The 23,292-nt window shown below is 38.9% G+C and overlaps 1 protein-coding gene across 1 annotated transcript; it reads right to left on the bottom strand.

Annotated features, from left to right (window-relative positions):
* Window positions 1–956: 956 nt before the first annotated feature.
* TMEM242 (transmembrane protein 242) lies at window positions 957–22,210 on the bottom strand. The gene is made up of 4 exons (XM_035538811.2): window positions 22,047–22,210; window positions 20,647–20,747; window positions 15,851–15,988; window positions 957–2,086 (listed from the first exon to the last, which is right to left on the bottom strand). The coding sequence occupies exons 1-4, from the start codon at window positions 22,162–22,164 to the stop codon at window positions 1,988–1,990; spliced, it is 456 nt and encodes a 151-aa protein (XP_035394704.1). The 5' UTR covers window positions 22,165–22,210; the 3' UTR covers window positions 957–1,987.
* Between the last annotated feature and the right edge of the window lie 1,082 nt (window positions 22,211–23,292).

Genomic DNA, 23,292 nt, shown 5'->3' with positions numbered 1-23,292 from the left:
TTCTATTTTAAAGATTTGTCTGCTAATTTCACTAGGTTCAAATTTTTTGAAAATCATCATCTGATATGTATGTATAACTGGACACCTCCAGATTTAATTCATCCTATCTGTCATAAGGGAATTCTTCTGTAATATAGTTAGACTCACCCAATGGTTAATCATTACCAGAAGGGACAGCTCTCTTGTGCCAGGACTAACACTAATCTAACCCCCAGGACTCTGTGCTAGAAAACTAGAAAAATCTAGTGCCAGAAAACGACTCATTTTTCTTAAGAGTTTCTCCTGAACTGTGTTCTCGTGTAGTCACTGAACTGATGGAAGGTAAGCTAGAGCAGAGTGACTCTTTTCAGAGGCAGCTGGCACAGTTCAGGTGCTTTGTAAAATTCCAGGACCAGCTGTTCGTTTTAGTACAGAGTGAGTTGCCCTCTGACCACTGCTGTCTTTCTCAAATCGACTGTGCAGGGAACTTGGATGACTAATTTAGATGAGATTTTACCAGAAGTTATTTTGTACAGATAAAGCCAAGTAATCTGAATCCCACCTTAGAAACTAAAGGTGACCAACCTTTAGTTGGCATCATGAGATCTGCATTTATTTACTTCAGTTAGGTACTTGATCAGTTTCCATGGCATAGCTACTTGTTAAACGTGATTAACTCAGCAATATTACTGATATGTGTATGCACAGGCACTGCGCATGCAAAATAGAAATATGAAAACAGTACCATTGTTCATGTGCATAGGATGGCAGTATTCACCACAATTTATTTCATATTGGATTACAAACATCAAGCCATGGAAAAGATGTCAACTATTATACATCAGCTGCTTTAAAGATATTATTCTAGTGCTGTCATGTTTTGTAGGAAAACCATACTTCTCTATTATTCATCTGACATTTAAAGCTTTTTTTTAAAACATTTTTTCCTAGGAATATAAAGATTTAATCACAAAGGACAGGTTTGAAGAGGACTTTATTAAATCTGACAGCTGCTTTAATTGGACTGTGTGCAATTAATAAAAAAACTGATAATTGAGCATTCAACAAAGGATTGTTCACTGATGGTATTTTTTTTTTTTTAATTTCTGCAATTTTACAGATCTACAGTTCTGCAAATACAATGTTTGAGACATTATTCTTCCTAGTTTACACCCACGATTCATAAGATTACTGCAGTTTGGAAAATGACACATTATTTTTCCTAATAGAAGAGCCACAGGAACCACTGAAATACAAAGTTTTTTTCACCTAAAACTTAACATTTCCATACAAATATAGTAGAGGCTTTTATGCAGATTCCCAATTGCGGGATCCAATAAAAAGTCTACTACTGAGGAAAGAGAGTGCACTTTGTTGAGATCTTTGCTGCTGCTCTACAGAGGAGCTCAGTAGATCATTACTTCCCTATTGGAAGTATTTAAACTTTCCCATCAGACATACAAAAATAGCTTGGTTTAGACACTTTTTCTGTTACAACTTTAAATATCTCCTCTATTTTTAGCAGAGTGCACTGTGTGCTTTCCCTTCAGGCTCATTAATGCATCTTTTGTAACTGTCTTATGTTTATATTCTTAATGGTACGTGTAAATGGCACTGGAAGTACTGTTGTTTCCTAGAGAAATTCCCTAAAATTTCTCTGAAAAGGTGGATGTGATAGTTTATTGGGGTTTTGTCCTCATACTTACTACTGAGGTTAGTTTCTTCTTTAAGTCTTCATAAGATACAGTCTTTTTTCTAGTTGAATCAAACTTGTCTTGGACGGTTCATTTCCTCCCAAATCAACTATAAAACATGCTGAAGAAGTACAGTATAAATAATTATTTTAATTCTCTTGCTGTTAGATGTTAACTGGCATCCCCAAGTTCAGTGGACTCTGCCAGTAACTTGCTCAGTCTGAGCTTTCTTCTCTTTTTTTCATATGGGACACTTCTGCTACTTCTGCTGTTGTTGTTGCTGAAAGAGCCATCTCCAAATGCTTTTGATTCTTTCACTTTGATTTAAGTAAGTCTTCCCATTCAACGGTGGACTCACTATTTTTAGGAATTGCTGGAAACATTGATTGCATTTTAGTTCGGAATTCTTTCATCTATAAAAGAGATTAAAAAATAAAAACTGTCAGCTGTTAAGAAGTAGCAAATAAAGTAGTACCATGAAACATGGGCTTATTCCACAAAATATGTCTGTGTGAGGTAAAGAAGAGGCAAAAAGGCCTTAAAAATTACAGCAAATTAAGACATTCCTTCTGATTATGCTGGTTCAACTAAGTGAAAAGAAGTATAAAGAGACCCACAACAATCCCCACTTCTAAAGCACTACACTGGGGTGCCTAATTTGGACCACTTGTCTGAATGATTCACTACTATTATATGAACTATTATGTGTGTGTGTATATATATATACACACATTTTTTTGTTTTGTTTGTAGGAAAATTACTTCAATAGAACGTGCCCATATTTTGAATTCAGTGCCTTATTCTACACTTTCTATGGATAAAAGGGCCACTAGGTCTGTTCAAGAATTTTAAAGAAAGTTTAAAGAAAAAAATGTTTAGGTTTATCTAACAATATGGATATAGGTGACAAAACAAAATTTGTATATTAGTAGGAGGGAAAATAAGATTCATAACTACATGTAGGACCATGCTTTTCTTTCTTTGTTGGTAAATTAAAATGTCTGCTATAGAAGAGAAAGATTGCTGGTTTTATATTCTGTGTATCAACACATTAAAACCAATCACCAAATCTATATTTATGGCAACCATTTTATCACCAATATTTTATTCGATTGTCTTGGCAAGCCAAAACTGAGATTTAATTTCTTTAAAAATCACTTGTATTTGAAGATACTATTTAGATTTAGTGGGCACCTCTCTTCCAATATTTTTATATGTAGTATATTTTTAAAGGATAGACATGGAAGAACCATATCAGTACAAATCCTGTTAAATGAAGAGCAGGATGTGCAAGGGAAGATCTGAACTACTATTTTTAGGACATGCTGCAGAATCTATGACATTCACGCACAGAAGACAGGATGTGTGGTATTAAAACACAGATGCAATGACCTCTTCAAGACAAAACACTGTCTCAAGCACTATGTCCCATGGACGGGCTCCAAGAAATCTAGATATTCTAAATAGCCAAAGAGACACCTTCTCTAATACACCAAACTTTTGTGTGTTATGGGCCATCATTTTTTTAACAAATACCTACGGGCATTTTCTATTCAAGCCCTTCTGTGTATGAATAATTCTAGCAGGCAATTGGTACTTGCTGGAATGCAATTATTCAAGTTACAGATGACACAATGAAAGAAACAGTTTACAAAGAAATTTTAAAAATCTTTGCTAAGACAAGAATTAATTATGATGGAGGAAAACATTTTAGATTCCACGTTTTTGTGTAAAAATGCCTAGGTACTGCTAATTAAGTAAAAATACGTTATATAAAGTAGGAGGAAAATTCAGAGCCAAATTATCTTTTTTGTTTTATCCTGTCTTTGTTCTTATGCAAAAAGTAAGCTGCTCTCTACTTTACATTTTATTTTGATCAGATAGCTGTTTCGATTCATTTATTGGTTTGTTGTTTGTTGTTGTTGTTGTTTTTAAATCTTGGCACTCAACACAATAGTTACTAACCTAGTATCTTTGCTACTTAGTTAAAACTAAAAAGCTTTCATAGACAGGTAGTATTTACAAATATACTAAACACCAGTATCAGAGACGATGTAGAACAGTCAAAATTACATTACACAATTGCTGACAATTGAATACAAGTATTTACAGTATGAAATGCTTTAGGAACTTTGTTTTTCCCCAACCGTTTTTTCTAGTCTTCTGTAATTAAGTTATCTGAGTTTTCTGATGTGTGGAAAGTATTTAACATATTTAACATTTTTTACTTCCTAGAGAGTGAACCAAGCTCTCTCATCTCACTCTAAGTATTATCTGTGTATTTGATAACATAGGAATAGTCAGATCCTAACCTGATCTGCCATAGCTCAATTGGTAAAACTGGAAATAAACATTTTATACCAGCTAATGATCTGGTGTAATCTATTTCTTTTTTGTTGTTGTTGTTGCTTTTTTTTTGGCTGCTTCTAAACTCTGATTTTTAATTTGTTTTTAGCCCCACAGGACACCTCTATTACTCTACTGACAACACAAGATATCAAAGGAAAATTAAAGCAATTACATAAGGCCTCCAAAAAAAAGGATGATGGGTAGGGAAGCCATTCAGTGAACTACAGTGCTGCCTCACTCTAACAGCTAACTCATAATTACAAATATGTCAAACCCTAACCCTTAAATGCACGAAGCAATCTTGTCTAGGAAATAAAATACTACAGGTCTATTCTGAAAGAAAAAAAAAGGAAAAAATTATTTATTTAGAAAGCACTAAAACACTACTAGCAACTGCAGATTTAAAAACATGCAGATTTTTTCTCTCCCTTCAGAATGCTAATTTATGTTCTGCAGGTAAAAGCAACTCATTTTCTAGAAAAGCAATTTTCTTTTAACACATGGACAAAATTTGAACTGTTCAATGTCTTTTTTTTTTCTTTAGTTTTAAGACCCCTTGAAAAATTTCCTCAGCCTTATCTCCTTAGATTCTAATGCTATTTATAAAACCACTTTGCAAGTGAAGTCAGACTCTCATTGATCACTTCCTCTCTTGCAAGCATCTAAGTCCTTTTCCATGTACCCTACTATTTCTCTCCACAATAGTTTTTGAGTTTTTAAGAAACACATTGAGCAACGTACCTAGTACTACTCATGGACGGACTTTTATTTTCTCTCTATCCCTCCAGTACGAAACGGTACTACAGGACTTCATTAGGGCTTTGATTTGGACTTCTAAGGTATTTCCCCTTTCTCTTCTGTTCCACTAATATCACCAGCTTTTCAGTTTCTTCCCCCATTTCCATGTTTGTGCTTGTTGCACAAACTCAATGTACTTCTAAATCCTGGCCACTGTCCTCCCTGCACTCAGAGCTCCTCTACAGCTCACTTCCCACACTGCCTAAATGCACGGAGACAACCAAAAACCAGCTTTTTTCTGATGGGTGGGACCAGTGTATGCACACATAAACAACCAGGGAAACTGCAACCCAGAGTTCCTCTCCCTTCATCCCACAGTGACAGTGTTTGTCTGCTTATGAACCCTCCTCGCATCAAATTTTAGGCTGACTTCTTTCAGTCAGAGACCATGATCTGAGTATGTTGGGCCTTGACTGGCATTTATATATATATACTGCATTTAGTATAGGACCACATTTGGCCTTCAAAATAACTCACAGCTTCAGAGGATCCTTTTAGTGAGGGAAAAAATTTTTCACTAGTGATATGAGTTAGTTATCCTTCCATGAAATGGATTTCCTGGTATCTATTCAGCCTCCCACACTGTGGTGAGATTCTTGTGAAAATGATAAATTTAGCTTTATATTCTATGAATACTGCACATTCTTGATGAGGAAATGCTGCAATTGTGAATCCATGTCTTGCCTTGCCTTTTTTTAGGTAGACATCCCATTTGTAAGGTCTCCTCTCCCTTCTCCGACCCAGAAATCTTCCCCTGTATTTTCTCCAGATTCCCAAATACACATGCCACTGGTCTCAATTCAAAAAGCATTAATTTAATTAGCAAAGCTAATATGCTATCCACTAAACACTGGAATGTTTTGAAATAATTCACTGAAATGGCTGCCTTTTTATTATTGCCAGCCACACAGACCCTGGGGTACTCAGTTCAACTGTAATAATGTCTCTGATTAATAGCAGAGTAAACCAAGCACTAAAAGCTGAATGTATGCTACCTCCTTCTGCTGCCTTCAGGATCGCAGGCCGCTCTCTCAAATCCTGCTTCTGCACCTAGTGGTACATGAACGATTTGTAGCACATTTCTTGATTTAACATTCCAGCATTCGCTTTTCCTGCAGGCAACTCTCTGAAGTCAATTTCATTCGAGTGATTTTTTTTTTTTTATCATAGATATTGCAAAGCTTGACGCTGTTTTTTCCTGCCAAATAAATTACAGTAACTGTTCCACCTCTGACTGTCAGGCTTCTTTCTAAAAGGGTATCATCTACCTTACTGCATTAAATAATCTGTAATAGCTACAGATCACTGCTATTTTCTTATCTTAACCTAATGATCCTGCCTCAGGTGGCAAAAATATGGGGACCTAAAAGCATCTTCCATTTAATAATGTCTTTTTAATGTACATCGTTGACAGAATGTCACACAAAAATTGGGATAGCACTATTACTGAGAGCACTTACGTGGCCGTTCGTATTAAAATGAATGGAAGAGGGGCTAAAAGAGTCTGTTTGAATCCTAGAATGAAAGTTTTATGAAGAAATGTTCTCTTTAATGTCTGGCATTCATAATAGGCCAACCCAGATTCTAGGAATTATTAGCTTCCTATTTTAGTACTTGTACCAGTAGGAACTGCTTACATTAGCTTCCAGGCGAAATGGGGTTAGATGCCCTGAACTGGAGTATCAGCTGGATACGGTGTGTCCGTGCCACATGTTCTCATCAGCCACCTTCTACCTCACAAGGCATGAAGATGAGACAGGCTGCCCTGGATTTAAGAGCATCAGCGAGGATTGTTCTGGCCACCATTTTCCAAATCTTAAAAATGATTGCTGTCACCTTTGTTATCAAACGTTTATCAAAGCCTGCATACAGAAATAGCAAGTTATTTGCAGAAAACAGCGAGCACCGAGCCCTTACAGCACTCCAAGTGCAGGGCAGATAGCCTGCCAGCTGAAGGCGATTCCCCGACTGTCAAGGTAAAATGGAGCACTCGGTGCAGGGCAGCCTCTGCCTGCTCCCACGCTGACCTCTGAAGCAAGCATGGAAAACAGTGCTCTGATCCATATTCTTAGGTCTTACACTTCACTGGCAAAGGCATTCCCAATGTTTTGACTACTCGGAATCTGTGTATCTTGTGAATGGGAAGCAAGCTGCTCTGCATCACAAACTGAATACATAAAAAAAGGAGGTCGTTAGCTATTTATTATCAATGGGAAAAACAGACATTAATTTATATACACCAGGACAGTAATCTTGTAAACCACAATCTTAAAAAGGCAACTTATTTTCTGGAAAAGCTCTCCTTAGCTTCAGAGATATATGAGTATACTTTAAATTTCTGTAAATCTCCCAGTTGATTTTTCTGAAATGAAAGGCCAAGAACTTCGGTTTTTTTAGTATATGATATTTCAAATCTGATGATGTTAGTGTTTCATTCTCAAGCCCATTCCCATCGAGTTCAGTGATGCTGCACCAGGCTTCAAAATAAAAATAATGGTACAAAGTTTGGGCTATACTGCAAAAGGCCTTCATGCCATGCAGAAAAATGGAGTGAAATATTTTTGAAATCACTGAGGACCTTGCCATTTATTTCTGTAGAATCTTACTTTCTAATCTGGGTGCCTGAAAAGAACATCCACATGATTAGTCTATTATTGTGTATTACTCGTTGCTCCTTAGTCACCCAGGGCAATTTGAAAAATTAATGTAATCTAAAATTTAAAATAGTTAAATATCTAAATGTATAAAGCATGTTGGTTAATGGACCCAAAGCATGAGGATGAGCATCCCCACTGTATAAGCTCTTGTGTGCTGTAATTTGGACTTCTGAATTAAATGAAAAACATGAATTGTCTGCAAGTAGGTAGTTCCTGAAAAGGGTAACCTGAGTAATTTTTTTCCTCTCTATGTCCAGGAATTCACAGCATGCATCAGCCACAAGTGAGATTCATGGCTGAGAAAAGAGCCAGCACAAAAATAAAGCCCTGTTCTTAAGTGATGCATAAGCCCCGATGCCTGAAGCAGCGCTGTACTGCACACAGCTGACCCACCAGAGTTCGTGCTGCACAAAGATGGGGACGACTGGGTGCTTTCAGTCCAGCACAGCAGCCTGGGTCCTAGACCACAGCAGCATATGGTGAGCACAGCCATCCTGCCACGCTTCATGGAGCACAGGAAGACCCCACGGTACCAAGATGTAGCACAAGGAATTCGCACCAGACAGATAAGCTTTTATTCAGACTTTAGTTTTACATGTGTAGTTTGCACTACGTGCAGCCAAGAAGCGCGCTGATCCACCTGCACACTTCCAGAGACCTGGAACTGCTCCACAGAGGCAATTTCAGACCAAAGGCTGAACGCTGCTGTATTCTATCTGCCTTCCTAACACGTTGTTGGCAGCTGACAGCGACGAGTCTCTTCCAAGACACAGTAAAATAATTCCTCGAGAGAGCTACTGCTACAGCCTTCCTATATTCTTAAAATACTTCCTTACAGCTGTCCCTACTGATAATGCAGGTGTAGCAGCTTTCCAGGAAGAAAATGATGGTCTTATTCCTTGAATAAGCATTCTGCTCTATCAAGTACACAGTGAAGTTCACAGGTTCCTTGTTTTTAATTTTTACTTCTTGTGCAAAATGCTAGCAGTACATATGTGTGGAGGCAAGTCTTCCCCTCGCCAAACTAATTAGGCAATACAAGCAGTACAGAAAAACTGTGTATAAACAGGAGGAAGTGCTAACTTGTACTAGTACTCCATCTTCTTTCAAAAATTTGGAATTTAAGTATTGAGGAAGTAAAACAATGTCAAAAAAAAAGGGCAAATTTGAATTATTTTGAGTTCTGTGATCATGAAATAGGAAAGAAAAGATTTTATTGTGCAATCAAACATAAGCATGGTAAGGAATAGAAAAGTAATGAATAGGTGGGGATTAAATACAAGGAAAATTAAAAACTAATAGTAAAAAACATCTAGGAATGACACTATGATGATTCTAGAATGATTCTAGAAGATACAATGCTTTTATGGCGGCATTTCTTTTACAAATTTTATCCTTTATATTTTCTATATTTTCTATTATATATATATTTTATATTATATAGCAGCATATGCTATTTATGAAAACGTAAGCCTCTGCAGTATGTCTATACTTGGTTGAGATCTGTAGGTAGTAGTACTGTTTATGGATGATGCTAAACCCAGTAATTTGTGAATTTTTCTCTGTGTTCTCATTTCATTTTTGAAAATCATCCACCCTTAAACCCAATATTCTTTTGTATTTATATTGTACCTATGAATATAGTCTCACAGAAATTATATCAAGTATCTCCCAAAATAGCTGAGGGGATGCTAACAGTGTTATACTTAAAATGATGATTTAGAGGCTAGGTTTCCTCTAGAGAAAAGCAGCCCGCCTAGGAATTGTCCCTACCAACAAAACCATGGCAAGCCTATATTCTCCATATCATTTTTAATTGTTTTAGATGTCTCTACACAGCTGTGCAATTGTGTTAGGCTGTTAATATTTTAAAGGTTAAGATCAATGAAAAAGAGGATATTTCATTAGGAGTCACCATAAAAATGATAAACTAATATTTTGTAACTATATTAGTCACAAATTACTAGGCAATTCTTCTCAGTATTTTCCCAGCTTTCCATAGAACAGATATATAAGCAACAAGACACGATCTCACAAACCTACGGATGAATCATCCCAACCCTTCTCCTATGGGAGAACAAATGCTTTTATTTCTGAGGAAATAAAACCTAATTTACAGAGGGCATGGAGAGCAAAAGGGCTCTTAAAGCACAATCTATCTTGTTTGTTAATTGTTAAATGCCTCAGTGTGCAAGTGCTGAAGCATTGTCCTGCTTTAAAAAAAAAAAAAAAGGTTCATAATTGCTGGTATGTAAAAAAAATACTAATACCAACAGGCATTCAGAGGTATGTTTTAGTATTTGTCAAGTATTCTGTAGCTGCAAGTATTTAATTAAAAACAAAACCCTGCTTATTTAAAATAAAGCTTTACAAGTTAACTGTAACTTCTAGAAAACTGTGAAACATTTTTCCATGTTATTTGGTACTGCTGACAAATGGCAGCCATATTGTAAGGAAACTGGAATTCAACTTAATGTGATTATCACCATCAGTTACTCCTGTAAAATAAGCACACCGAATGCAATACAGGGATAAATTTAAACAATGTATTGATGACAGTCAGCTACAGGGGAATCAGACTATGCAACTCCTCTAAAGTCAGAGGGTTGAGGACTAAGAAAAAGAAAGCACTTGCGGACAGAGGGATGAGTCAAAAAGGTCTTTTTCAAAAAACAAGGAATCATTTATTTCACAAAAGTAGACCCTGCCCATTTCACTCACCAAATAAAGCAAGAGAACACCATGGTGTGCACCCTGCTTGTACAGAGTTAACAAATGCTATGTTTCTGCCTTTAAAAAGACATGTTTAAGCAGCAGGGAAGGCAGGAGACAGACCAGATAAATCACTCAAACTGTATTAGCTCCAGCAAGTCTGCTCTGCATTAGACTTTTAATTTAGATTTTACACTTTTACTATAACTTTAGCTTAATTAAAGTGTTTAATATGAAGTAATATTACAGAAATAAAACAATAGATTTTGGGCCTCATTCAGAGACAAAACATTTTTTTTTCTCCAAGTTTCCAGGACTATGCCATGACCACCAATTTCACCACGTATTTTAACAGTACACTCACAGACACGGTTTGCGTTGCTGCAAATGTACTACGCTGTGTGCCTTCATGGATGGAGCTGAGATCAGAACTGTTTCAATGCCACAATTTTTAGACAATTTATCATCAGAAAATGATTTATAAAAGAGTACGTGCCATTTCCTTTTTGATCAGTTACTTCTCACCTCTGATAACCCGATGATTTTAGATACTGAAAGGTTGCATTTCAGCACAACACGTAACTACACAAGCCTACTGTAATAATACATGACGACCTGAGATCTAAGACCAGTCTGTCCCTGAAACAGACGGTGCCACCCATGGGACACGGGACATACCCGTGCCATGGGACAAGGCTAGAGTCAGCCCAGATTTTAAAAATCCTCTAGATATGGTTGTAGGTGTCCCCGGACCCAAACTGCTTCACTGACCCAGTGCTGTTATTGGATGATACTTGCTAATACAGAGCTGCTAAGCCCTGGGATAGTCGAAGGTGGACCTGCTTTAAAATATTTTCCTAAGAAATTGTGGGAAGCAAGTGAAAAAAGTTATTCTAACTGTTAATGACAGCTGGATAATTTCTGCACAGGGTACAATGTAAAAATAAATAACCACAAGCTCCTACATTCTGAAAATTAAGATTTCTTTTTCACGTTAATGAAAAACAGAATTTAAACCATTTTCAAACCAAGTCCTCACTGACCCATCACTTCTCAGTTTAGGGATAACTATTCACAGGAATTTATGAGGGTTTATTACTTACCAGCATATTCTAGAATTACAATAGTGATAACTGCAGTCAGGGGATATTAACAACCCATCCTGAGACAGCATAAAATCTTTTATATCCCTTACCAAGATATAAAGATCAGTTGCTCACTGTCACTCCTGGGTTTTCATGCTAGCATAAAATCAGTAGGCTGTACAGCTATGGGGAACCACCCTTAACAATAAAGCCATTTAAGAGCTGGAAGTAGGCATCGTCACAGCACTGTTTTAAGAACCAATAAACCACAAAGATTAAATAAAAACTTAGTATCGCCAAAGCTGGAGCATCATCCTAGCGTCCAGAACAGATCTTAGCAATGACTGCTCTGTGCCTGCTTCTCCAGCAAATGCAGGCTGCGTCAGAAGGCGTAAGGACAAAGCATTTTCACAGCACTGCAGTTTCAGTTTCCTTCCACAACACGAACTGCTGAGTACTCGCAATGCTGCTTCAGAACCACAGACGCAGATTAATTACGGCAATTATAACTTATCAAGGAAATACCGCGCCGGTTTGTTCTTGTCGTTCCATCTCTGACTTCGTAAGTGATGACAAGATAATTTAAACAGGCACAAAGCTTACAGTCATACATATCTTTATCAGTCACCCTGTCCTGTTGATAATTGATGCTCACAGGGACCACAGCCCAGAACATTAAAAATCACAGTATTTTGGCAGTGATACCAAGTGAAAAGCGCTCTTCTGGGCTCTAACCAGTGGCAACAGCATTTGCCACTAGGGTAATACTTGTTTGAGAAAACGGGTCGTTATAAGGCCATTAAAAACACTCATTCAATAAGCGTGAAAAATAAAACTGGCTTATTCCTAAAGATATTGAATGTACTGACGTTCTCTCCTGCCGCCAGCAGATGTAGCTGCAGTGCAAGACAGACAAACTATACGCATACATCCCCAAGTCCCCCGGCACCCGTGTGCATAGGGGCCCGCAGCCCCTGCCCTCCTCCTGCACACCAGCGCCTGTGGGGAATCTGCTTTGCCCAGGAGGGCATAACAGACAGGCACTTGACAGATAGGAATTATACAGACTTTTTTTTTTAGTTTCTTTAAAAAAAAGATGTACCAGCCTCATTGCTGGTTTTAGTTTTGTCTTGCCAGGTGAGTGGAAGGTGCTTACCACTTCTTTCAATGGGCACAAATATGACCAAAATGGATTAACGGCAAGCACACTGATTACAACAATTGGTGGACACCAGTTAAGTAGCCCACCACTACAAACCAGTGCATGGCTAAAGTGAGCAGTGTTCGAAGGACACAGAGCACATCGTTTGCTGCACTTCTCCAACTTTACTGCCCAGCTTTGCTTCCCCTTTAAAGTCAGAGCAATCTCTGGTGTGCATGAACTTCAGCAGTTTATGTGGATGATCAGTCAGGGGGAAAACTGCCCAATAGTGTTGCTGGCCAGACAGCTATTGCTTTGAGATCTCCAACCCACCACACGATTTCCCACTGTGGCTTCTTGTGCTTTACTCCCTGAGATGGTATTAGGCATTACACCACAGAGCAGCTCGGTTTTACTTGACTCAGAACTCCCCTCCGAACTGTACGTGAAAGTCAGTCCTTTATTCACTGAGGTCCCACCCAGACACTCACAAGGACAGAGTTGACAATGAATTGGAGAACGCGCTGGTGTTAATGCATCTTTATGTGTGACAGACGCAGCTTCTTTTTTGCTAAACGAAACATCGGTGGTGTTTACAATTAGAATTTTATTATGCTTAACAACTTAATATTGAAGCACCATATGAGCTGTCATAATATTGTTACCAATATTACCAGTAGCTCTTAAACAAATGAAGTTGGTGCCCAGCTGAGAGAGGATAGCAGCAGGGCCAGATCACTAATTAGCAGGTCCCAAAGGCAGCTGGTTGCTGTTAAAGGCAGTAAGGTGAAGGGGCAGGGCAGCAAGCTCTTCTTCTCTTTGTCCAGCTGCCAAAAGTTTAGTTATTAAGATCTCACAGGTTCCTGGCATCAAAATGAATCAAGCTTTCCCTAAAGTCATGTATAATACAGTGCTTTCAGGGACTAAAGTCTGCTTTGAAGTCATAGCTTTCAAATCTATGTGTATAGTGCTTAGCTTGAAATTGTAATTTCCATTTCTACAGGTACTTTAGAACCTGCAACTGTTACTGTGCAAGTGAACTCACAGCAGTCAATTACACTGAAGACATAAGATGTTTTTATTTAGGTAAGCCTGTAAGAGCCTCTTTTCAAAATGTTGAACTGAAATTAAAATTTGAAATGTGGAGCTTAGTGTAAAATCAGAAATGTCTTCTGTGGTCTGAAAAGTTAATATGTAAAGAAACTTTATTTCACTAAGCAATAACGCCAGTAAATAGTTCACACAACTTAAACTTGATTTATTTTTGTGGTTATCTAACAATTATTAGATGCAATGAATGCATTTAATATGGGTCCCTAAAAGTTAGTATTGTAACTGACCAATCACTAGTATATTGTCTCTGCTTACGTGACAGCAATGAAGAATTTTCAAATGTCTTGTGTTACCCCATGAAATATCTTTCATGAGTCAATATTAGCTCTGACTGTTATGTTAAAGCATTATGCAAAAAGTGTCAACAACAATCAAAAATGCCTTATTCTAGAAATATTCTAAATTCTAAAGAATGTCTTCTCTTTGGTCAGAGTACTTCATTTTTAACACTTCTGACTTTGTATCTTCAGCTACTTTAAACATGTATGTTTGGTTTTAACGGACATAAGGTAAAACAGGATAAAGAATGACGTGCCAGCCAATTTACAAATGCCAATTGTTGTTTTTTAGCACTATTATACAGGTTTCTTTCCTGCAGCTGGAATTTAAGTCTATAATGAAAGCAATAAATGTGTCATAAGCAGGGAGACGGCTGTTCAAAATCACATGTGGTCACAGAGTCTTGACAGAAATCTGCTTCCTTCAGGGTCTGCAGTTCTAACTGTGCCTTGTTGTAAAACGTAAGCAGCCTACAACAGGCACTTGCAGCAGCTTTTTTAGAGTTGCCCCCATTTCCTTTCAACACTAACACAACGCAGAATATAGATAAGGAACGACTCTTTGACAAGGAATGTTCAACAAGTTGCTAAAAGGCCATTCACTGTGCTGCATGCTTAAGACCCGAGAGCCACTGCTGTCAGGAAGTTCCCTGTCAGCCTGTGACATGTCCTGGGACTTGGCCATCTCAAGTTTATGCAGTTGTTCCTTGTCATACAGTCTCAAGGAAAGTGGCCTCACAAGAAAAGTAAGCAACTGTGGGTCCAGGTCAGCATTTCTCAAAGAAAATAAAAATTAAGCTTACTGACCAAAAGTAAACAGAAACTGCTGACTAGAGTCATATTTTGCTATCCTCTGGCAGGACCAGAAGTACTCTAACAGAATTAATCCTCTTGGATGATGATATACTGAGAGGAAATTGAGTGGCTGTTGTAGCCCAGCATGCAGAGTATAAATTGGTATTCCCACTTGTCTTACCCCTTTTCTGCTATTCCACTATAGCTTGACAAAGACTTGAGTATAAACAAAATGCATTGTAGCTGCAGGCTGTGTTCTGCTATGCTTTGCTGTGTTCTGCCTGCATGTAATGGCTGTTAGTGAGATTCAACACTGGAGACCAAGGAAGATGTGACTGTATCTTGGGACCCAAATGGTAACCCACAAGATTCATTGGCAGAGTGGACAAGAAGTGAGAACTTGAATAAAGCTATTAATGAGCATCAGGATGAAGTAATATCTTGCTTCTTTTAGTGTCTGGAGAGCATGAAATGCTTTGCTGAATATAGAACTAATTTGTCACAGAAAGTAGAGGAAGTCTATTCATTCCTACCCCTTAGAAGGATGTAGACAGTTCTGCCAAACAGCTGCAGGGGAACTCCTCAGTCATGGGCTCGTTACTAGGGGCAAACTAAAATGCTTACATGAACTCTAGTGTTCACACTCAATGCTGTGAAACACTGGAACGTAAGCACTTTGCTAAAGATAGCCTTGGCCCCTTGAGACATACAGATGCTTTCCAAGTTTCTTTGCCTTGACATGGCATGTCATGGAATAGCGCTCTGTTACACATCTTCTGCCCCTTTGCCCCTTACAGAAACACACTAGAAAGAAAGCTGTCTTCCTTGCAGTTTTTATGTCCCTCGTGTCCTGATGCAGAAAATGGACCTTGAACAAATAAACAGGCAGCTCTAAAGATAGGACTCGGGGGTAGCCTTCAATTCAGTAAGCACAGGATACAGAAAGCTTGCAGCTACTATTTTAGTCTCTGAAGTAGAACACTGAGTTTTTTCTGAAGAATCTGAAACATCTGTGTAAATAAACATAAACAGGACAAAACTGTTCTTTCCCCCAGATTGTCTCTTCCCACAACATCCCACTTAGGGAAGATGCAAGAATGACTTTCCAGACTGCAGAGCCCTCAAGTTAGTCACTCTATAGCTGGGGAATGAAGGGGTGCTGCCAGGCTGAAGGAGTACAGAGATGCCACCCCAAGATGACTGATTCTAGGAAAATATGGTATTTGAGAGGATCATGCTTGGTACTCACACTGTGAACACCCAGAGCCTTCCAGATGGCAAAACTTAGCAATCCAACTCCACACCATGCATAGAGTGAGCCCCATCCTAGGGCTCGTAAGGCCAATGATGAACCACTTTCTGGTAATGCAGCTGTGGCAGTAATACCCTAGAAGCAAAAACAGAGTGATCAAGACAAATTGAATAATAATTGGTTTAAAAAAAAAAACAACTAAAACATTTAACTTAGTGCTCTGTAATTTTTCCTGTCCTGCCAGCTGTAGTAGTGTGGCCACAAACTTGTTATGGATGCCAGCAGGCCCAAACAGACGCAAGTAGGTGTATAAGCTGCTTTCCCACCAAGAACAGCTTTTATGGCTGCCAGTAGCATATGGAGATGATTTCTGTTACCCAGAAACATCGAAGCGAACTGTTTCACGGGCACAAGAATCTGACAGTAATCCCACCACTCAAAATACAAAATTGGATCAGGATTAAAACCTTAAACTGGATCACAAGCCCTTATGCCAGAAACGTCAGAACACAATCACTTTACAAAACTGATTTTGGTACTTTTTACTGGGGGAGGGGAGGGGGAGTATGAGTAGGTCGAGGCCTTCAGTCCATTATGTCTTTGTCTGCACTCCTGAAGTAGCAAATTAGAAAACTGGATGAGCCTACGTAGCTTTCAGTTTGAGGCAGAATGTAACTGTGACTGAAAGACTAATTTTGAGGGGCTGCAATTCTGCAGGAGCTCTACAAACTGTTTAGGAGATTTTTGAAAAGAACAAGCAGCAACATTAAACCCTATCCCCTGCAGAGTTCACTAAGTGGCAACAAAGATAATGCTGTTCAGTGTTCATACTTCTGTTTTTCTCAGAAATAAGAGTGGGTGTTTTTAAGATTCTGCTCCTTGAGAGTCTTCCATGAGATGTGCCCTGAAAACACAAAAACACTTGGGGATGTCATCTCAGGCCAAGAAGAATGGAGCCTCAACCACGACTGAGTCCCAACCACGACGAAACCTTTTCTGTCACAGCACATCAGGGCACAGTGCAGCTATGAAGTGCACGAACGCGTGCTGGCTTACATCAGTCAATTCACACTGCATGTTTGCTGCTAGCCGGCCGTTCTCGGATCACAATGCCCACTTCTCTCTACTTATGGGCTGCAGGAGAGCTTCAATCTGTGTAGCCTATAGCAGCAGTAGGACATAATCCTCTCACTCCTAGTGGTAAATGTCAGTAAAAGGATTTGGGTTTTCTTTTTTTTTTCCCCTCAGACGGAACACTGTTCAATTCTTCACACGGAAACATAGATTTAAGAAGGTAACAACAAAAGGCTTGCATCTGTGGTCCTCACACAACTGAATAGTCCTACTTATTTACTGGGTATTAAAAAAAAAACCAGCAATTATTTCTTAGAGGTAAACTAATGAGAGTACAGGCATACAAATACATACACAGAAATGAAAACTCTTTAGTAGTCTAAAATATGGAAAAGTGAAATTAACTTGTGGGAAGATTGTAAACTAAAAGAGGGGAAATTTAGTTTAGATGTCAGGAGGAAATCTTTCACTCAGAGCGGGGTGAGGCACTGGGAGAGGTTGCCCGGAGAAGCTGTGGATGCCCCATCCCTGGAGGTGCTCAAGGCCAGGCTGGATGGGGCTTTGGGCAACCTGGTCTGGTGGGAGGTGTCCCTGCCCATGGCAGGGGGTTGGGACTGGGTGGGCTTTGAGGTCCCTTCCAACCCGAGCCATTCCATGAAAGATCTAAAATAATTTTCTTCTAAAATATGCCAAAGAACTGCACTTTTCTGTTTATCACAAAAAGTAGGAAAAAATCTTCTGCGTTCTCTATAAGACTTTTTTTTTAATTGTTCTTTGACGTAATTCAGCACATGAACAGTGCTTATCAGTGTGATATTTGATCAGTGAAAAAGCATCAGGTGTTTTTTTTTCTCTTGGCTTTGTATTTATCAAAATGTTAAAATGATCCTGAGATAGTGCTCAGTACTAACGCCTGTCCTTTGGATTTAGTTCTAGGCAGTTACCCAAGGATAAATACACGCTTGTAAAGGGCACAAGCAAAATCTACCTTGATCCTTATTTATTCTGATTTGGACATCCCAAAAGTGGAAGCTGATAACAAAACAGTGCTCTGTAAGCATGTGTATATACATACACATATGTGCACAGACACAAACACCGGAGATCTCTAGTTACACCATTAAACCACGTCCTATTATTTCCTTACCACAGCTAATGAACTTTCTTAACTCTTTCAGTAGAGATTGCATTGAGTAGATCTAAAAATGCTGATGATTATTTCTGACATTTTCCTGCCTCAAGAGTCTAAACATATACAACATGTAGAAGAATTTCTCCCCCTTGGAAGATGGAAAAAGAATGGACAAAAATATCCTCTACACAGAATCTTTAAATAGAAGTCATTATCTGTGAAAATTACTGGCAAAAAAAACTCGAATGCTATTTAAATGCTTGATTGTCCCAGAAAAAATAAGTGCTATGTAGAAACAGTTGATTTGGTTTTACTGACAGCACTCAGACAGTGTTTGGTCAAAAGCTGATTCCTCAGTGTTATTAAATATAAAGATCTCTGTAAACACCAAAATTTGTTATATGATTATCAGATCCTGTGTTTGGAGCATCAAGAATCCTAATTAATGAAATGCTAAAAAAAAAATAAGACGATGAGTAAACTAGTATGATATCATGGGGGAAAAAGGCATTACCAACAAAAGAACATTCTTAAGAAAACAGTTTTATTCATAAACCTGTTATTCTACACACAGATTTTCTCTTCATTACTGCTCCTACACTGAAAAAAAAATAAAACTCTTTGATTTAAAAAGCAGGTATTAATCAGTACCAAAATATGTGCTCCACACTGTTTTGTTTTGTTTTGTTTTGTTTTTGTTTTTTTCTTTTCCTGGAAGATACAAGCAGGAAATGGGAGAACAAGAAATGACTTTTTTTTTTTTTTTTTCAGACACAGGCCTCAATCCTGTAAACATTCTCTTGTGTATATGAATGTATCTGAAAGGAAGCAGTGCCTAAAACAAATGAATGGTAAGTTGAACTGCTTTGGTTGACTGTATTCAGTGTGTTCGCTGCTTTATATGACCTAACCCATTGTAAAATTAAACACCTGACTAAATGCTGGTAAAATTGGATGCTTCTCATAGGAAGTCTGCTGCATTTGACCATTTAATTTTAACACACATCCCAAAACATAATTTCTTAACTGAAGGCCTCTGCAGTCGTTCACAAAACAGGATTATGTAGCCTCATTTTTAAGTAAATATGGGGCTCTGGTTCTACAGATTCTTATGATACTTAGTTAAGTCCACTGCCATGGAGGAGGTACAATAAGTTCAATTTCAGCTTAATCGCTTGCCAGTAATATAGATGCTGTTCTGTAAGACTAGGGTCTCATACTGTTGCTGCCTCAAAATATGAAAGCAATCATGAAATCATGATGCTGTGATGCTACAACTCCTCCATTAAATTGCTATTTTTTCTCCCATCAAACTATTTAAATTGGTCCCAGGCCACATTACATTTGCTTCTTGTATGCTGTCGTTTCACTGGCACAAAAGGTAGCACAAACCAGCAAAGATGCTGAAAGAATAGGTCTTTTATTTCTTTCCAGCATTAATTCTGGGATGGTTGGGTTACTTCTTCGAACAGCACTGCTGGCTTATGTTTGTCTGAAGTACCTGCCAAGCTACGGCCTCACCTTAAATGGAAAAAATACTGTTTAAGCATTAAGCATCTAATAAGGATGCAATCATCTTTAGTTATTCATAGTTACACTTTTATTATTATACGTAATGTGTCATTAAAAATAATAGGCAATGACCTGCAGTAACTCTACATTTAAGTAAGAATGCTACTGCAAAACTTAACCTCTTCGGTAACAAAACCTCAGAGAGCCTCTATAGACATTCTCAAAGTCTCGTCTTCCCTTTTGAAATTGCTCACCTACAAGTACCTTGACAAAATATATCACCTTCTTTCTACACTCCGCAGTATTAAAGTTGAGGGACCCAGGAATCATATATTTTTTTCTTAGCAAACTGTTGAAATTACTTTGCACAGATAGTAGCAGGTACTGGTTTTCAGTAAAAATTTAAACGGTATGTATCATTTGGAGCCACTTCCAGCAAATGTATTTTTGGATGTCAATGTAATGTCACTCTTGATAAATCACAGTGCTAACAGGACAGGTCTGACAGCCAAGAATATAAAATATCTGGAAAAATGCAATGTCCAAGATAAAGGACTTTAAAAAAAAAATATACAAAAAAAGAGAACTTCTTTATTTTAATACATTCTTGTAGCCTGTGAAACAACCTCTCATAGTGTTTTATTTTTTCATATTACGTATTCCACATCTTATAGGCTTTCTGCCTCTTCGTTCCATCGTTACTCCATAGTTACCTCTCTTCCCAATTCATGATAGCACCACAGGACTGCATGGTAAGTTGGATCACTGATGCTCACATCACAGGATCAAAATAGATCATTGAGTACATTCCATTATATAGCAGTACTATGATTAAAGCTAACAGTCTAAGCATAATGTTGTTTTATTTCAACTAATCTCAAGTACTAAAGTATTTAGTAGTGCCAACTCTAAATTGATTTTTTAACCTAATCTTTCTCCTGTTGACTTAAAGTCTAGCGCTCTTACCATCAACTTTGGACTGCCAAATTCTACATGTATCAACATTTTTATAAAGCAATTTTTTGCATTTTTTTTCCATGTGTCACAACTGGAAAACAGTTTAAAAGGAACAAACCTTACTGAACCAGTTTGGATTCTTCTTTTTTGTCATGGCAAGTGTGGTGCCAAAACCTGCTATCATTCCTGCTGTTGCAACAGTACCTAGAAAAATTCCACCTGCCGAGAAAAGTTTAAGAAATAAAAATTAAGATTTTGTTTTCTAGGGTGAAAAAAAGTAAAACCTGTTTTGAAAATTACAACTGAAAAAGGAGAATCTGTCAGCACATGCTGAAGGGAAAGGATGTTGTCCAAATTATTTACATTAACTCAGTACAGGAAGTAGGACAGAATTATTTTGAAATAGAGCACTTTGAAAATGAATAGCAAATGTTTATTTGCAAAACAGGGAATGCAGAAGTCTTTCAAATCCTCGGATGCCTTTTCACAGTACTTCCAAATTTCCACTGCTTCCTCGATAGCCTCTCTCACTCCAGAGCCAGGCTACTAAAATCATCTTGCTCTATGACCATGCTTTACCCTTCCCCTAAAGGAAGATGTATGTAATTCTTCTGCTACACCATTCGATACTTCGAAGAGACATCTGAGGAATCCATGAGTACCTCAGAAAACCATTCTGTAAGCAACACCACTTCTTTGCTTTTGTCCATTTTCTGTTCTAAGGCTCTTTTCCAAAATAATAATTAAAAAAAGGCATGAGCTTTCCCAAGATACAAAGCGCCCCTCACTTTCAGTTCTTCAGTGTTTCCAAAGTTACTTGGGGTCCCTTGATCCCTCTGCTTTTTGCATCAGAAAGGCATGTATAGCCATAACCAGATCACTTTTAAGAAAAAGATGCACTACAAAGACTGGGTGCAGTGTACAAAAGCATCTGGTTCATATTAAAATCCTCTCTATAGGGGGCTGTAAGTTCATCCTTTGTGAACACTGATATCCAGCCTGTGCTGGGTAAAAAATTAAACAGATGTCGGGTTTAAAAAAAAAATGACCCGAATAGAAAGCAAGAAGCAAAACGTTCTTATGTTAGGTCCTACATTTTAAAAATGAACCCTATTTTAATTAACCTATTAAAAATCACTCTATTAATGTGATGGAACAGTTTGCTGTAGTCATGTCAATGAAGCACGTGAAGTACCTCAGCCAGTGTCAGCACACGGGACGCCCCGTGCATTTTACACTTCAGGGTCTAATAACCAGCAACCTTTTCCTGATTTCGGAAACAACCACCGGTTTTTAATTAACTCCTGCCCTCAGCAGAGGAGGAGCTCCACGCGTGCCCTGCAGGGCTGGAGCCGGGGCCTCCACTCAGCGCCCCCGGGGCAGCGGGAGCGGGACCCCGGCCCGGCGGAGCCGGAGACGCACCGGGGGCGCTCCGGGGGACTCTGGTCCTCGGCCGGGGCCAGCCCGGGCCGGCTCCTTCTCGCCACCGATCCCCGCCCGAGCGCGGCGGCCCCGCACCTTTGATGAGGAAGAGCTCGTCCTCGGCGGCCGCGGAGCTCCCGGCGCCCCGGGGCAGGGCCGGCCCCAGCCCCGCGTCCAGAGGAGCCGCCGCGGCGCTCTGTGGGGCGTCCCCCATGGCCCGGGAGGAGGCGGTGGCGGCGGCTAACCCGGAAGGGAAGGCAGCGGGGCAGGGACAGGCAGCCGCCCTTCCTCCTCCTCCTCCTCCTCCTCCATCTCGGCTGAGACGCCGCCACCGCGGTGTGCAGTCTTTAGGGGGCTCTAATTTCATTTTTTTGCCCGTCACGCAGGGCTAAAGTCGCCAAAGCCTCTCTTAAAACCAGCCTTTTCTGTTGTCCTCCTAAGGGTTTTTGTGTGTGGGCAGGGAGGCGGCCGAGCGCAGCCCCCACGGGTGTTTCCTCGCCGGCTTCCCTCAGTGCACTTCCCCGTGAGCCTCCGGAGTTTGTACCCAAGCGGCTCATTGCGGGGGATTGGGTTGCTAGGCGAAAAATCGAGTATTTTGGGAAATTTCCTGGTCGCCGTGCTTGTGAAAGCCAACCCAGAGCCTGTCCTGACAGGGCGTGTGCTGCGCCGGCTGCACGGCGTTTGTGCATCAAGAAGCAGTTGTGAGAGAAACAGAAGCTCTCTCTCTGTATATATATATATATATATATGTATGTATATATATATATAAAATAATTACTTTTTATTGTATCTCAAGGCAGAAGTGTATATGGTTATATAAAGTATTTAGATGTTATTAGTATGCATAAAACTGAAACAACAGCATGCATACATTTCGAGTGTAAATTGTGCCCAAATCACCACTGTATTTGCAAGGAGAATCATTGAACTGTCGAGGTAATGACCTCTTTTTTTGTCCTTGATGATAAAATCCTGGATTTTCTTCTCAGGATAGTTTTTTGAGTTCGCATCAATCAACACATCACTTTCTTTCAAATCTCCAGGACAAGGGAGAAAGAGATGAGAAAAGGAATAATTATGTTAGTTAATCTTGGTTTGAACAATGCCAAGAATCTATCTTTGAGAGAGTCAGATAAGATCTGTCTCTATTAATCATTCACAAAGACTTAAAGTAGAGCATAAAACCCATGAAATCCACTCTGTCTTGCTGAGTAACTTAAAATTCCTAGTGTTATAAAATAAATTGTCTTGCTTTAAAAAAAAATGTTCAGCAGAATTGTGTCCATTTAGGTTGCAATATTAATCTCTTCTTGCTCTCCTTTGAAATATAATTTACCCAGGA

The sequence above is a fragment of the Cygnus atratus genome, chromosome 3 (assembly GCF_013377495.2).
Source record: "Cygnus atratus isolate AKBS03 ecotype Queensland, Australia chromosome 3, CAtr_DNAZoo_HiC_assembly, whole genome shotgun sequence".
In the NCBI taxonomy this organism is placed as follows: domain Eukaryota; kingdom Metazoa; phylum Chordata; class Aves; order Anseriformes; family Anatidae; genus Cygnus; species Cygnus atratus.
The sequence above is the reverse complement of the archived record's forward strand: the minus strand, read 5'-3'. Positions and strand labels throughout refer to the sequence as shown.